General features: G+C 38.0%; 1 protein-coding gene across 1 annotated transcript; it reads right to left on the bottom strand.

Annotated features, from left to right (window-relative positions):
• Nucleotides 1–1738: 1738 nt before the first annotated feature.
• Nucleotides 1739–5599, bottom strand: morn4 (MORN repeat containing 4). Its single transcript, XM_017722345.2, has 5 exons — nt 5423–5599; nt 4864–4942; nt 4104–4218; nt 3497–3606; nt 1739–3109 (listed from the first exon to the last, which is right to left on the bottom strand). The coding sequence occupies exons 2-5, from the start codon at nt 4928–4930 to the stop codon at nt 2961–2963; spliced, it is 441 nt and encodes a 146-aa protein (XP_017577834.1). The 5' UTR covers nt 4931–4942; nt 5423–5599; the 3' UTR covers nt 1739–2960.
• Nucleotides 5600–16746: the final 11147 nt, after the last annotated feature.

Below are 16746 nucleotides of genomic sequence, written 5' to 3'. Positions count from 1 at the left end.
GAGACCTTTATTCTTTAACATTTGTTACATTCTTGGGTATAACTTTTTTTCATTACGGAAACCCACAGCAATGACAACTGAATATTTGACTGACTGCACTGGTATTATTTCAGGGCTGAATGCACTTTGAATTATTGAAATTGCAACTGAAATGTTTTCTTACATGTGCTTGACAACATTTGCCTGGATTACTAAGGGCATTAATGTACAAATGTTAAATCCTTTGTTTTATAAATATAAGCCAGTGTTCATAGAGCACAGAGGGAGCATGGTTAGGATTTGTGCTTTGTCCCTGACTTAACAGAGGGGTTTGTGAAGAGGCCGCGATGCATAGTTTCCTGATATTATCAGGGGGCACTGTTCTGCCCGGGCGAAATAGATATGCTCATGCCAGTCATATGAGTCAGTCAGATCTTGCTTTAAATTTTTGCAGTCCTCTGCTTCATCAACCTCAAACTGACAGTATGGCAGAAATGTCTCTTGACCTGTGGAGAAGAGTGCAAATTGAAAAGTGGGCTTTTGTAAGTGGATTTTGTAAGCACTACACACACAGCAGGGAGTCTGCGAGAGTGGTAATCCCTGCATGTGGTCTGCTTACAGATGACCTCTGAGTTTCTGGCACTGTGTCATTAGTACATAGTGAGGGATTTCTTGCCACTGGCACTGTCAGTTGCAAGCTGTGTAAGCCTGTTAGAATAGGAATTAATTCAGTTTCTCAAAGTGTGAATATGGGTATTGCTTTGCATTGTAAATACAATATGCACTATATTTACATATATCTACACTGAAAAACAAAAGACCCACAGTTGAGAGGTAATAATGTTAGCAGTACTGCTTGACTAGACAACACTTGAATTTATTAACATTATTCTTTGAAATGCAAACCAGTATGACCATCAATGTTTCATCTGTGATCACTGTGCACACTTAGCCATGCAGAGGTTTGGCTCTGCTGAACCTATAAAACATGTTTTTGTCTCAGCTTCAAATACTGTTTCAGCAAATTTGTACCACCAGAATATAGATCATGAGAAAAATAATGTAATATCAGGACACTCTTTATTAAATAAAAGCCTGTATCATAACAAGTCTATGGCTAAACATGCTGAAAGATTTTTTTTATCCATAGTTATTTACAATTAAGGCTTTTATTAATGAAGAGTGCTGTTGTTTTAGTCTTTTCTCAAGATTTTGAACCCGTGGCCATACAGAACCTTAATTACTTAATGTTTGTTTCCCAACCAGCAGCACTTTCTCTTTAATTTTGTCAGACAAAAGGTAGATAATTGTTAGAAAATCAGTAATGTTCTTCAATAATATACTTCTGAGTTGCATTATTTCGCATGCTGTGTGTTAGTGTGGCCACTGGAGGGCACCGCTTAGCCTGGTTTGGTCATCATGTCTGGTAAGGAAACACAAAGTAGTAGTGGCTAAAATCTCATACATTCACAATAAGATGAAGCTAAATAGGCAAATGACAAGGCTCACTTATTGAGTGCCTGGTGTGGTCGCATTAAAATATGTATTACAGAGCAGCTGTATTTGTTATTAAGAAGAGTTTCTTCATTTTAGTTCAAGCACAAAGACTTGCTTTTGGTGTATGTAAAGGCTTTAATCCTGTTAATGAGTAGAAACTTTGTGGTCAGTCACTGGCATGACTGCACTTTTCGTATAGGAATTCAAAATAGGGACTGAGTGAATTGTAATATCTGGACAGTAAAAACAAGCACTCGCTGAGCACCTCATCAAAGCTTTTTATTCTCTGAAATTGCATTTTTTTTTTTCCTAAAAGGGAAAAAAATCTTTTTTTTCCCATTCTGTTCAAGTAAATACCAAAGGTAATACACATTTTGGTGTTAGAGTATTTGATAAAGTGATGAGTAAAGCTCCTCTCATGGATACTGTGCATGGCAAAAACAGTGTAAATACAGTTAGTCAATCAAACAAAATCTCTGAAAATGAACGGTGTTAGTAGTGGGTAGTATGGAATATCAACTAGTATGTTTTTAAATGTTATTCATCAGATAGATTGCAATTGTCTGTGTATGTTCATTCCAACTTTTAGGTGTCCGCAATGTATTTACATGATACACTAACACTTTGTAACTTCTAAGTACATGCTGTTATAATCCGATTTCATTATTTACAAAACTGCCCTCACATGTATCATGAAAATACTGCACTGCAAGTGCATAAATACAAAAGATTCTGATACACATACTGGTGATTATCATGTGAATACACGGTCAGAAAGAAGACTTCTGTGGACTCCTCAAAGCCCAGACTGCCCGATTTCAATTAATAACACTTAATTCTGTACAATCTTAAAATACGTCAACTAATAAGTTTCTGATTATCTCTATCACTGACACTGGCTTTCAAATGTAGTTTGTATGAGGTTTATATACACATTCATAAATAATATTTTGATATACTTTAAATGAATCACACAAAGCAAACAGTGCTTAAAATAACATTGAAATAACTTAAGTGATGATAAATGTATTAAATAAGTGATAAAGAAAGTGCACAATCACTGTCTCACAAAGGCAAATCATTTGTTTTACAAACACACCTTCATTTCCAGCACTCTGTAGCCCCATGTTGTTGGTGACTTTGGTTTGTCAATATCTAAGATGAAATGGTTCTCAATTATGCAGCAATAAAAAAATTTGCGTTTTTTTTTTTTTTTTTAAGCCATAGGCAACCAAGGCAGAGCAGCACTGAGAAACAGAGACAGAGAGATAAAGAGAGAGAACGGAAGGGAAACCCTGTTATCCATTCCTGAGGGTCTTCTGGAACGTACACATCAATGGAACCCCTCTACATACAGCTCCAGAAGTGGGTCTGCTCTTTAACTTTTACCACTGTGTTAGAAGTAGAGTTTAGGGGTTGATCTGAGAGCAGCAGTATATGTGGGGGTGGGGGTGGGGGGTGGTTTCCTCACTGAGGGCCGCTGGTCATACAGAGAGGCCGCGGGCAGAAGAAGCCGAGCTCCTGGCCCGCTGCACCACCGCCTGGCTCTTTTCCCTTTTCAGCAGCTTGTTGTTGGAAAAAACTCCCTCATTCCGTGGAATACCATGGGAACCATCCGGAAATGTCAGTAACCCTGCAAGGGGAGCCAGCACCATGGATAAGATCTCTATTGGCTCATTCTTCATTTCATTAAGTTCCACAAGCAATTTCAGCACTTTTCTGCAAACAAACACCAATACTGCAGATAAGGCTGCAAATTTCACACTTCTCTTTACAGTTCTCTTCGTTTTCCAACAAAGTGGGGAACTTTAACATTTAATTAACTGAGTGCATCTATAATAAATCTGCATATTTACTGCTTAACAATCATATGCCTGTAATATTTAATTAGATTGTATTTACTAAATTTAACTGCCACTGACTGAAAATAACTAAAGCTCTCTTACTGCTCTCTAAAATGATCTTTTGATGATGCCAACACCTATGATTTCAAAAATTCTGATAAAATGCAAAATTGTACCATATCCTTCCACACGACCGTTTTTGAATTCCCCTTCAAACTTCATGCCATCGAACCTGCTGAAGACTCCAACTCCTTGGAATTTTCCTTGGACAAATTCACCCTCATATCTTAAAGCCAGAAATAGTATTAAATTTATTAGTAAGTGCTCACAGATCATACAACAACAGTATCTTCATTTTACTTGCATTTATTCCACTTACTGTTATATGTGGTTCAGTAATTAATTTTTATGTGACCATTTTCCAACCTCTCTTTAATCCTTAGAATTAAACAGGCTTTTTTTTTACTGTGCTTTTAAAACTTATGTAAATGAGCTCTGTTTTGATTGTGAAACGCACAATACAGGACAACCAAACAGAAGTGTTTCAGCCAGGCCTGCTTTTTATTATTTATAAAAAAACAGGTCGGGCTGAAACACTTCAGCTTGATAGACTGAATAGATAGACTTATGTAAATTTTCAAAGCAGGCTGGGAAGGTAATATTTTGAATTTTATCAATGTTTATATATTATGTCAAATTATTTCATTCAGTTTTCCACAATGTGGGCCCATCAAGTGTCGCTGTTCTGCCTGAGGACAGTAATCTGATCACACACTGTCTCACCTGGATCCATCAGGAAACATAAGCACCCCACAGCCATGGAACAGGCCGTTCTCAAAGTGACCCTTATAGCAGGTACCATCAGAGAACTTCAGCTGCCCTACACCATGTCTCTTCCCTGAATATGGCACACATATCAAACATCAAATAAGATACCACATTTAATGTGGAAAGCAGAACAAGAGATAATCAAATGCTACAGAGGATTTCAATTTCAGGTTACAGTACGACTCTTCTGTTATCAAACCACTGTACTCACTAGATCCCTCCTCTGAGCTAAAAGCCACAGACCACCTTTGTGGATTATAGCCACAGAAAGCCTTTAAAAGCTATGTGAGGGCAATCTTGTTGAGTCATTGGGAGCCAGCTAATTGGGATTTAGCCTTTTTGGCAAAAGTTGTCTTGGCATTCACAGATCCTAAATGCACAACAATGTAGTTTGCATAAAGAACTAGAGTTGTTCTGATTTGTGAAGGTCTAGACATTATCCATAATTTCACAAAAGCTACAAAATGTGTATGATGCTTTAAGTTGTGATATTGTACAGTGAAGTGGTTCTAATACTGCACTGTTGATCACATTTAATGCTATAAACAGGTCAATCAGTAAGAAAAGCTGTTTCCAGGCTGCTTAAGTTGCAGTGTTGGTTGTGACACTATAATGTCAATACCAAAAAAACATGAAAGAACATGAGTGCAGAGTTGTTTTAAAGAAGGACCTGCTGTGATATGAAATCCAGGCTATTTACTGGGTAACAACTTGCCTTCTTTCCATTCCCCACTGTACTCTTCTCCAGTCGAGTAAGTAAAGGAGCCCCTCGTCAATGTCATACCTCCACCAACCTAAAAGCAAAGACCATTCAATATAACGTTAGTACAGTAGCAGTAACTCAGGGACACAGACAGGCTTGGGTCTCTCGCAGACGTAGCTAGATGTGCAACTTTCAGACACTATTACTCATCAATATTAGTAATTACACAATGGTTCATAGAGATTAGACAAAGAGGAGGCGAGAATTGTGAACGTGTTGGCTTTTGGGGAGACGCTGTCTCGTAAAAGGAGATTTCATCAGGCTGGCTGATGGACTAGCTCGCTAAGGATTGTTCCCATTTCAGCGTCTGTTTGCGAAGAATATGGAGAAAACAAAGACGACAAAGAGTCGTGAGTCGTAAGAAATGACAGGGGGTGAAGAACTAATCGCAGGGCTGCCTAGTCTTACTACCATGCTGGAGGCTACAATGGGAACAGCCAGCAGACTAGCGGTGAGCTCAGGGGCGCCGCTCGGATCTCGCTGAGTCGTTCGAACGAAAAACATCATTTACCTGTAAAATGTCCTTGTTTTCTCAAACGCATGAAAACCCTTTGAAGAGGTGTTTAGGTCGATTCACAGAGAGAAAACGCGGTGTCGTTCTGAGGGCAGCGACCGTCACTGGGTTTCTCTCTCTCTCTCTCTCTCTCACTCTCTCTTTCTCTCTCTCTCTCTCGCTCTCTCTCTCTCCTCGCACGCTCCTCTCCTGGCAACGCAGCGCAGCCATTCGCTGAAGGTCGGCTTGCTTTATTGAACGCTTTTCTTAGCAATGCATTCAAACCGTATGCTGATTGGCTGGGGGTTCACTACAGTAACACCCTCACTCCGCACGGCAGTGTCTGTCAAGGAATGTGATCGTGGTTGCATTTGTCGGGCAGGAGGTTAACCGGCGGTGGCCGTGTGCAGAGCTGGAGGTACGCTGTGAAGAGAAAAAAGGGCCTTAGCAAACAGTTATATGCAACACACCTCCCTCATCGAGCTCTGTAACTAGCATTAAGATGGAGTGCCTAAAAAAGCTTAGCCTGCATGGACTCATACTCATAAAGGGCCTATGTCTTAAATTTTCTTGTATTTTAGTAGTTTAATTCCACCCCTGTGGTCTGTTTACGATGTTTGTGTAGGTTTGTGTAATAACACAGTCATAAATCGTTTTTACACATACAATTTCACTTCTCTTTACCCCTTGACAGATTGTTGTGTTACTGTACCTTTAAGATATGTAAATTACGTTTGTTCTAACTGGCTGCCTTCATTCAAAAATCAGCTCAGGCTAAAGCACTTCAGCTGAATAGGCAGAAACAGTCTTTTTTTTTTGCTTTAGTTGAATCAAAAAATAATACTATGCGAAAAAGGGGAAATGTGTCAACAGAAAATACAATAGAAAAAAAGACAAATATCCACAAATATCATTACAACAAAGACAAAATATTCAATGGTGAAACTAGGAAAATCTGTTGTTTTTTGAAAAATATATTCCTGTTTTGAATTTGATGGCAGCAACACATATTTAAAAAGTTGGTATGGGATCATGCTTACCACCAGTATTGGCTTTTGGCCTTGTCCCTTGCATGCAGAGATTTTTCCAGATTTTCTGAAACTTTTATTGGTATTGTGTACAATAGATGATGAAATCCCCAGGTCTTTTGTTATTTTATGGTATTTTTAAATTGTTGCACTAGTTACCCCCACTGTGTCACAGAGTGCTGAACCCCTCCCCATCTTTACTTCTGAAAAACTCACCCACTCTTGGATGCTCTTTTTATACCCAATCATGTGACTGACCATTGTGACTGTTGCCGTTTAACCAAAGTAGTTGTAAGATCTTCCATCATGTTTTTTTTTTTTTTTTTTTAGTATTACTCAACTTTACCTGTCTTTTGTTGCCCAACTTTTTTGAAATATGTTGCTGGCATCAAATTTAAAATGGGCATACATTTTTTAAACATTTAATATGTTGTCTTTGTACTGTTTCAATTGAATATAGAGTTTAAAATACTTGCACATCATTGCATTATGTTGATATTTACATTTTGCACAGCACCCCAAGTTTTTGAAAATGGGGTTGTAAGTAAAAATTAAGTCCTCTACACTTCTGCACATTTTAATGCAGAATTATTGGTTATGTTTCTAAATTTAACATAATAGGAAAAAGATCAAATGTGACTCGTGCAAAAGTTATGGCACATTTTATATTTTCATATCTTCTTTTTCCTTTTCATTTTTTCTAATATGTTAAACTTCTAAAATTTCCATTTCATTCCTGTAGGAGATGTAAAAACCTAATTTCACTACAGGTTTTGCTTATTTTCATATATAAACTGTTTGGACTAGGGAGTAAACTCTTTACATACTACAAACTAGTTTATTTTAAAATAGTGAGGAAAATGTGATTTTTTTATGAAATAGGTCCTGTAAGCTAAACACTAACATGCATTTCTTTCATCATCCACTGTTTAACTAAACATACCTACCTTAGAATGGATGAAGCATTTATTCATTATGAACTCAGTGAAAAAACTACATCTGACTCTTTCTTTAGCAGGTTCGTACAAAATCTTCTAAAACATTTAAAATGCAAAGCATTTAAAATAATGTTTGACTTGTCCATTAAGTGGTCCAGTGACCTTTCTGACCCTGAAACATATCCTCCGTCAGATAATGCGTGCCATCCAAGTCTCCTTCAGAAAGTTAGTGAGCCTGTTTTTCAGTGCATCTGACCTGCCGGCCTCTGATACTAACTCAACACGTTTGACAATTGATCTCTTCATAGCACAGAGAACCATCAACATTTTGAACAGGACTAGGTATTTATGGCCTCCTCTATAAACGTGAAGAGCTGGTAATGGGAAACGTCGATAAAAATCGCACCCTTGAGATGTATTGGTTTTAATACTGAAGATGAGTTCTCACTGTGGAACAACCATGAAATATATGGGGCTGTAAGTCAAGCATGAGAGCAAATGACCACACATCATATGGGCTTATTTTCCAACGAAGGGTGCTGTACATTTTACAGCGGATCCGGCTATTAAATAAGCCATTATAGTTAATATAAACTAATAGCTTATAGGCTAATATTTTGATCTGAAACCACCACTATCTTTATTCCAGATGTTTGAATAGGCATGCATACTGAATTTTCCTCTTGACCTTCCATTCCTCATCTTCAAGCTCACAGCGCACATACACACAAACAATACACACACACACACACACACACGGGAAATTGGGGACTAATTTGGCCTCCTTTAGTGATTATTGCCCTTCACTGGTAGTAAATCAGCATGGTGTTAATTCCCGAGGGAAATGGGCGGTCGGCTCCATATGCCCCAGAGTGACAGGATGGGTCATGCAAGCATCAGTACACACAAGCGGCCATTTAGCACTTCATAATGCACACCAAACACACACTCAAACACACACTCACACATACACAATGAGTCTGCTCTCCTTGCAAGAAAAATCACAAAGGTCAACTTCTCTTGGGATCGGGGGGTGGAACAGAGGTTGTTGATGGTCATCTCTCTCTCTAAGGCTTAATTGACCCATAATTCTCTCTCTGCCAGAACATGCGATCAGAGCTGGTGTGTGTGAACCATGTGTTCAAACCAAGGTGAGCAGGGTTATGCTGTCATAGTGTTATACTGACTGATGCTAAATCCCCGAGTCCATTTCTATGTAAGTTATGAAGTTATATAAGAGTCTATCATTCTCACTTTAACAACTGTTACAATTAGATATTTGTAATGCAATAATCATTTGCTTCTACATACACCAGGAATCAAACTCCATGTCAAGAGATCTAATGTTTTCCTTTTCTAAGACACTTGATTTAATGCTTCATCGAAGATCTGATTCCTAAGACTGTCACAGTCAAACTGGGATTTTTACAGTGGGTTCAGTATTAAACTATGCCATGGTGTAAGTTCGAAACCACTGATATGGGCCAAGGTGTTTTAACTAAACTTTCTGATCTGTGAAAGATTCCTTTTTTTTTTGGATATTGGATTTTTTCCAAATATAATGTTATTTATATAACATTAGAAACCAGGTAAATGTGATAATGAGTATTGTATATTGGCTTTTGAACTTTACACTGGTAGCAATCAGGAAAGTCTTTTTCATCGTTTAGAGAACATGATGTCCTTTATTTCCCTGAATAATCTGAAAGGTGGTCTCATGAGAGTCAATATACATTTCCATTTTAGATAAGCACAAGCCCAGAAAAGTCGGTGGCATTTCGTGATAGTGCATAGTATAGTCTTAACTTGAATTTTCGGACATGGTGATGAAGTGTTTATTGACAGTGGTTTGTCAAAGTGTGTCTGAGCCCATGTGGTAATATCCATCACAGAAACATGCTGTTTTTTATGTAGCGCCCTCTGAGGGATTGGAGGTAACAAGCATTCAGTTGTCATTTCTCCATATTCCCTAAACATTTGATGATATTGTGCACTGTAGAAATAACTAAAATCCTTGTCATTGCTTGTTGAGGAATTTTTTGATCATTTAACAAAATTCCTATCCCACCTTTTTTGGAACTTTTTGCAGACATCAATTTCAGAATGAGTGCATTTTTACAAAAACAGTGAAGTTGAGAAGATGAAGCATTACATGTTTTGTCTTTGGACTGTTTTTATTTAACCCTGTTAAATACCAGGCTTATTACATACTAAGGTTTATTATTTAGTAGCTTAAGGCACTTCAGTGCAAACTGGCTGAGCTATTCTTAGATTATAGAAGTGTTTAATAAAACATTGGACCTGCTGGCAGGCCCTGGTCATTTATAACTTTTTATGACTTACAAATTGTGGCTATCTGTTCTATTTGCATTTAACATACTATCTCAACTTTTTTCAAATTGAGGCTTGTATATCATTGCTGTCCTAAAATAAAAGGATAAATGAACATGGTTCACATGCCTCCATAGTGCCCTTGTGGCATACTGGAAGACCCCTGAAGAAACAGTGGTGCTGACCTCATCTTCATTTTTCAGTGTAAGAAAATGTTTTCAAGTAAGCAAGATCAAGGGTTCTCAATCCCAGTCCTTTTACCAGTTCTTTGTGTTTTGCCTCGGTTAGCACACTTGATTTAACTCATTAATTAATTAACCAGCTCCTCATGTGCTGGAGGTGTGCTAGAGTGGGGTAAGCATGGCATCCCAGGATTCACCTTACCATTCACTGCTAAACAGAGAGCTATAGGGAGGTGATAAACCTGCTCAGTCTCACAGAAGATATATTTAAGGATTTCATTTGTAATGAGGCACAGTCTTATGGGCGTTTGTTTCTACTTAAAACTAACGATTAAGAGCAAAGGATCTTTTTAAAATGGAGTGGTTTTATGTGGTACGTGATTGAATTTCACATATTACTAAAATGTTGGTATAGTATTTTGCAGTTTTGCATTCATGAGGCTACAGAGGGATATAGAGTTTAAATGAAACATATCACGTAGAGGTGGGCACACATACACACACATTCCCCTACACACACTCCTTGCTCATGGCATAGAACCTTGTTGGATGAAAAAGAGCAATTAGGGTAGAAATGAGGGGGAATCACAGGGGGAAATGGCTGATGAAGACTTTATTGATTAGCGACGTTTCACTGATCCAGCTTTCACTATAGCAATTACACTGCAGTCATTAGAGACCAGAGCTACAGGAGCCCTTCACAACAACTACTGTCTAAACACAGTGCATGATCATGCCCTTAGCGTACCTCGCCTCCTGCTGAAACCTACCAGTGAGCAGCTTTTGAGTTTCAAAACCACTTGCAATAAAACAGGCCTTTAAAGCTAATACTCCACATGTCTGCCATTCTTACAGCTCCTGCATTTTCACAAATACATGCAGAGACATTGGAAAGTGGGGACTATTTTTGCCAGTAGTTTTATTCAGATGATATGTGATCTGTGGGATTCATGTTCAGTTTTTACCCTGCAAACATACTGGAAAATAACTGGCTAATATTATGCTGTAGCCTATGTGTACCTTATATGCCTGTTAGATATAAGCCTATCATTTGGCTGCTTTTAGAAGTAAAAGATAAACATGTGACTAATGTGAGCAAACACAGCAATTGTAACAACATACAAATTGTTGCTTTTCAAAGGAAAAGGTATCTTGATTTTCACTTTTCTGCATCATTCAGGCATGGCAGCTGTCCTTTTATATAATGCTCCAAAATTTCTTGGAATAAAATCTTTTCACATAAGTCCTGCCATCCATCCATTTTCTAAGCCACCTCTCCCTCAGAGTTGCGGGGGGCAGGTGCCGGAGCCTATCCCAGCAGTCATTGCACGGAAATAAATGTACATTGAATGTACATTGAAAGTAAAGAACGTTTTTGCCATCTTTTGTAAACTTGCCATATCTTTGAACAGCAATAAAATAATATATAAAAATGTACACATAAAGTGTTCTCTGTATATAATGAGTATGTAAGTAATGAAATGTGGCTATGTAATAAACACTGCCAGCATCAGAGGGGCTGGGTGAAGGTATTACTTCAAAGAATGTGAAAATAAAGTGTAAAGAGAACATGACGCTAAGCCTATTATAATTATAATAGTTTCTGTTGGCCTCAGACTTGTCATCCTCTTAAGCTGCCTGCTAAAATTAATTCAGGAAAGACTTATTAGTCCGATAATAATATTAAGGCATGTTGTTCAGTAACACACTATTGCATTGAACTACTATGATTACATATCAAATTGGATATCATGACCTTCAAAACCTTGTAACTTTCTTTTTTCAACCATTGTCATCTACCCCACTGTGTGAATATTTCATGACAAACAGACCAATCAGGGTAGTTCTTGCTGTAAGTGCTATAAAGAGTCACTTATGTTCTCCAAGCCACGAGGAAGCATTGTGATATGTAGTGCAAACAGTAAGTTGATGTTGAGGCTTGTTGTAGTTCAGAAGAAAATGTCAATGGCTACATAGAACTTGTAGTGACAGAATTGTAGAAGTGTAGAATTACAACTAATGTCTTCGGAGTTTCTTAAAAGCTAGAGGGCGCTCCCAAGCCAGTCCAAAATGAACGGGTTAAAATTGAGCATCTGAGCAAAACCATAGTTTATAAATGCTTACACTTTTTAAATGTAAAAGAACACATTCATTTCCTGAACAGTGAAAAGCATAAAATATTTTAACACCACCGTTATATTCAGCCTCATGTATGTTGATGATGTCAGTGAGCACAAATAGCTGTTCCGCTCACCAACCAATCAGCACTCATTATCAGTAATGTTGGCGTTCTGCTGCCCAAAACCCATTTACTGTAGAAAAAAACAAAAAGAATTTTCTTTGCTTTTTTTTTTTTAAATCCATCTTTCTACTTTGTAAAAGCAAAGGAAAGTTCTTAGCTCTTAGTGATTAGAAACTATTTTAACTTTCCATTTTTAGCTGTTTAGCTCGATTCACCCCCATTCATTGAGGTCCCACTTGCAGGCACCCTCTGGCATTGTACAGTCATGTTTTTGATGTAACAGGGCAAATAGGAAGGAGACCGGCTCCCCTTAAACTGGCTCTGGTGGCTAGCTAGCTAGAACCTAGGACAGTAAGCATCAGTTGCTAGTTAGCTAGCTTATTTACACGCAAAACACTATGATTATGTCATATAGATATGAAATATGTTTTTTTGGTGACTGTAACAAGTCAGTCTTTGACAAAACACTCACTGTATTGTGTTTACCATAACATTTCAAGACTCAAGACTTTATTACTGCATCATCTACCAGCTTTGCTAGGAATTTGCAGTAGTGCTAAAGACAGCACAACAGACTATCACAAACCAGACACAGTAATGGAATACAGAGGAAATTTGAAACATGAGCACTGAATGGAGTAACCTATTACAATAAAACATTAAGAAATCAAAACAAGATTAAGAATTTAAAATGCATATTAGAGCTAAAAGATTCATACATTCAGAATGTAGACTGTTGATACATATATACTGTTTTGGACCAGCCCTGCGATGGACTGGCGACCTGTCCAGGGTGTATCCTGCCTTCCGCCCGATGACTGCTGGGATAGGCTCCAGCATCCCCCGCGGCCCTGACGGAGATGCGGCTTAGAAAATGGATGGATGGATGGATGGATGTTTTGGACCATATTGACCAGAATCCTTTGCCTATTTGGAGGAGCTCATATTAGAGGGTAGGCTGGGTTGAAGGGGTCTTTTGAAATGTTTTGTCCCACTTGTTATATTGGGATAGGACATGCTTCTGAAAGAGGTGGCACCTGGGTTTCAGTGATGATGGTATAACAAAGAAGAATTTAACTCAAGTACATACTTTTAAGGAGTTAAACAAATGTGCCTTTCTTTTCACCAAAGATGCAATGCAAGACAGCATAATGACTACAGGCCCTACAGTGTTTCGCAGTCAGATTCACAGATTATGAACTTTTTGAACTGGGAATGTGTTTAACTGAACAGCAGCAAAGACAGCAGGTTTCACAGGCAGGGTAGCAGAGGGTGAAGCGCTGTGTGTTAAAGGGACAAACACAATCTGTTTCCTCCCAAATAGAGATGAATCCGGCTCTGCCTCCTTTCTCTCAATCAGCCATGCTCGGCCAGTTCTGCCCATGCCTCGCTTCCTCTAAACACCCATAACCATTAATCCCAGACACACTATTTATATTTTCTAATTGTGAAGAGGATGAATTATCAATTATGGTTAGTGCTTAATTGCCCTTCATAAAGTTAGCCTCCCCCTGGCTTTAAAGTGGGCTATTTAAATAATGTAACTAATAGCCCTCTCCCTTACGTGGAGAATACATCTTCATTGTTGAGCGCAGGAGCGTGAGAGTCGCTCGTAATTTAACGGGCAATCGAGGGAAGGCATGCAGGTGGCACCGGGGGGACTCGTTAAGCGTTAATGAATTATGGCACGACCTTCTGAGAACAATGAGCAATTAATGCCAGTATTGACTGACAGAACCTCACATCTGCTGTGGCCTGCATCCCAAGACCTCACATAGGTGCAAATATATGTTTGTGTGTGTGTGTGTGTTTGTATTTGTTTGTTTTTGTACTTTTTCAGGACAAAATGTCCTGATGTTACAGGTAAACCAGAAAAACAGGCCTAACCTACAATGTCAGGACCAACAGATTTTTTTTTAGAAAAGCCACGTTTCTTTTTTTTTTCCTTGAAAGTGTCAAAACTTTATTTTTATTTACTAAAGTTAAGGTTAGAGCTAGCCTTAGAGTGCATACTTATATACAATCATTACAGTTCAAAGACAAGTATATCCAAAATAGTAACTTTACAGGAGAGAGAAAAAACATAACTTATAATGTAAGTTAATGTAAAGAGATTTTATTCCAAGCAATTTGGAGCATTTCTATTGGTTCAGTCATGATGAAATTTTCACACAATGTAAGGGGCAGCTACAGTGTTCCAGTGATGTAGAAAACTGAATATAATGGAAGTCCTTGTTTTGGTTGTTGATGTTTATTGGACAGCAAAAAAATGTTGCTCTTGCGACAAAGCCTTCTATGCTCGTAACTTTGAACTGAACTTAATGAAACATTGTTTTGCTTCATTCTTTATTCAATTTGGAGATTAAAAAATTATCATAAAAATGGAGATCAAGGTTTTGTTCTGACTGTGACACTATATATGAACCATGTCCTTACAGTGTATAAAAACAAACGATGTGTGTATGAGTGTGGTGGAGGGGCTCATACCCATGCAAATAGAATAAACTGGAATGTCTGGGATGTGGCCATTTGATTATGGTCTTATCTGCAGTCCTAAATTTGCACTCTCACTCTGCATCACCTCTGTTGTCAGGCTCAGTTTCAGCCTCTGAATTTTAACGCCTGCAAACACGTTTAGTGCAGTATGTCTGCAGACACCTGACACAAGCAATGAGCGTAGAAGTGTGTGTGGTGTGACAGAAGCCAATAGGCATTTAAGGTTTTGTCAAAGCACTGCCACTTTCAGTGACAGAGGGAAGCTATGGGAGATATAGTGAAGGACAGAATTGTAGTGCTTTCTCTTCTTTAAATGCTCCACATGTTGTCACTGTCATAAGAAAATCTTATGACTTTTTACCATCATTATTTTGCTTTTTTACACCACAAGCTTCCCTTTATATAGAAAAGGTCTAACATCACTTAGAAAAATATATAGAGGCCCTGTCTTGGACATTGTATCATTACTGTTGGGACAAAACCTTTAAAACATGAACTTCATATAAAAAGATTTTTTAAATAATGTAAATTAATGTAAAAAAATATTCCAAGTGATTTTGAATTATTTCTGTTGTGAATGTAAAAAAATGATAATAAATGGAGATTCAATAAATTGAGAAATTTTTTCAGACAGCGATGATATGCTCTAATTTAACACAAGTCATAAGAATAGGGTCATGTTTTTAATACCCTGTGCCCCGGCCAAACTGAATTGTCTCTTTATAAGAACATTTAACAAGTAAATTACAGAGGCCATGAGTGGCTTTCTCACTGTTAGTCTCCATAAGATCACATTTCATTTAGACTACCACTAGGGGGCACCTACATCATTCCTACATCTCTTCACTGTAGTTATTGGAATAGGTGAGAATATGTAAACTGACCTTTACCTCAGTATATGTGTGTGTGGGTGTATGAAGGTGTGTGCAGGCCGGAATGGTGTCTGTTACTGAATGAGCCCCTTAGCATAATTACCCTCTCCTGCAATGATGTGGCCTCTTAACAAATCGCCCAGCAACTTCCCACATCTGCTCCATGTCAGCATCTGGCAAGCGCGCTCACCCATCCCGGACACAGCGGAGAGCCCTCATTAGGGCCGCTGCTGAGCAGGTAGAGCTGCTAGGACAATTATGGGGCAATGCAGCCGACCTTGCACTCGCTTCAACACCCTAAAGCAGAACTCTCACATCCAGCAGGCAGCAGCAGAAGAAAACTTTGAACTATTACAAAGTATATTTACGCTGATAAGTGCATAAACATCTGATTTTGGAAAAAGATAGTCCAATGCATTTGCTTAAGAGTCGACTAATCTAGTAATGGCAAAATCTATAAGTGATCATAAGACTAATTTCTGTTACATGGTGCATGTCCTTCAGTTCCCAATAGACTAAAAAAAGGTATTGGATACAGTTATTTAAAGAAGAGAACGATCATAAGGACCTTTAATGTTTAAAGAACCTCCACATAATGTTAAAGGACTATATACTAAATAATACAACTAAGCCAAGACCTATCTAGAATATCATTGGTAGTATAATCCTGTTAGAGTAAGACATGAAAAAAGCTTCTTTTACATTACATTTAAAATCAATAAAATTTACATTCTGTAAAGTTACTATATTGAAGACAGTGCCTAAAACAAACTTACTTATATAAGCAAAGGGTGAGTGGAATATATGGAATAATGACAATAATGGAGAAAGAAAGTTTTTACAGGACATATATATGAATTAATGGTATCAAGGTGAGATTCATTTTTAACACCACTTTAACATATTTTCCTGGTTTGATACTTGATCTAAATCATCTGTAGATCCACCCTGAAGTCCTGCTGCACATGCACTGTATGCTATTACTGACTAGCTTTCTTGTTCAGTTACAACTTTTAAATGGTAAGATCCACTGTTCGCTGTCTTTAAAGATGCTGTTTCCAGCTACTATAAGACTAATCTGTGTTCACCCTATTTTCATGTACATGTCCATCCTACTTTCATGTGATTTTTTGTTCAGATTCATATTGAATTACTGAAGGTACATTCTGATCAAACTCGTGTTGTCCATGCATGCAGCTATAACAAAATACACGGCTCTTTAAATGGTTCTCTCTTCAGGGTCAAATTTAAGC

The sequence above is a fragment of the Pygocentrus nattereri genome, chromosome 5 (genome assembly GCF_015220715.1).
Source record: "Pygocentrus nattereri isolate fPygNat1 chromosome 5, fPygNat1.pri, whole genome shotgun sequence".
Classification (NCBI taxonomy): Eukaryota; Metazoa; Chordata; class Actinopteri; order Characiformes; family Serrasalmidae; genus Pygocentrus; species Pygocentrus nattereri.
Note: the sequence above shows the minus strand (reverse complement) of the source record. Positions and strands in the feature narration are given on the sequence as shown.

Bases quoted from the DNA above. Each gene is read 5' to 3' on its own strand.
- morn4 (XM_017722345.2), bottom strand. From the start codon at position 4,930: ATGACATTGACGAGGGGCTCCTTTACTTACTCGACTGGAGAAGAGTAC. The intron at 4,219-4,863 runs GCAAGTTGTTAC...TGCCATATTCAG, and splicing joins CAGTGGGGAATGGAAAGAAG to GGAAGAGACATGGTGTAGGG. The intron at 3,607-4,103 runs GTGAGACAGTGT...TCTGGCTTTAAG, and splicing joins ATGTTTCCTGATGGATCCAG to ATATGAGGGTGAATTTGTCC.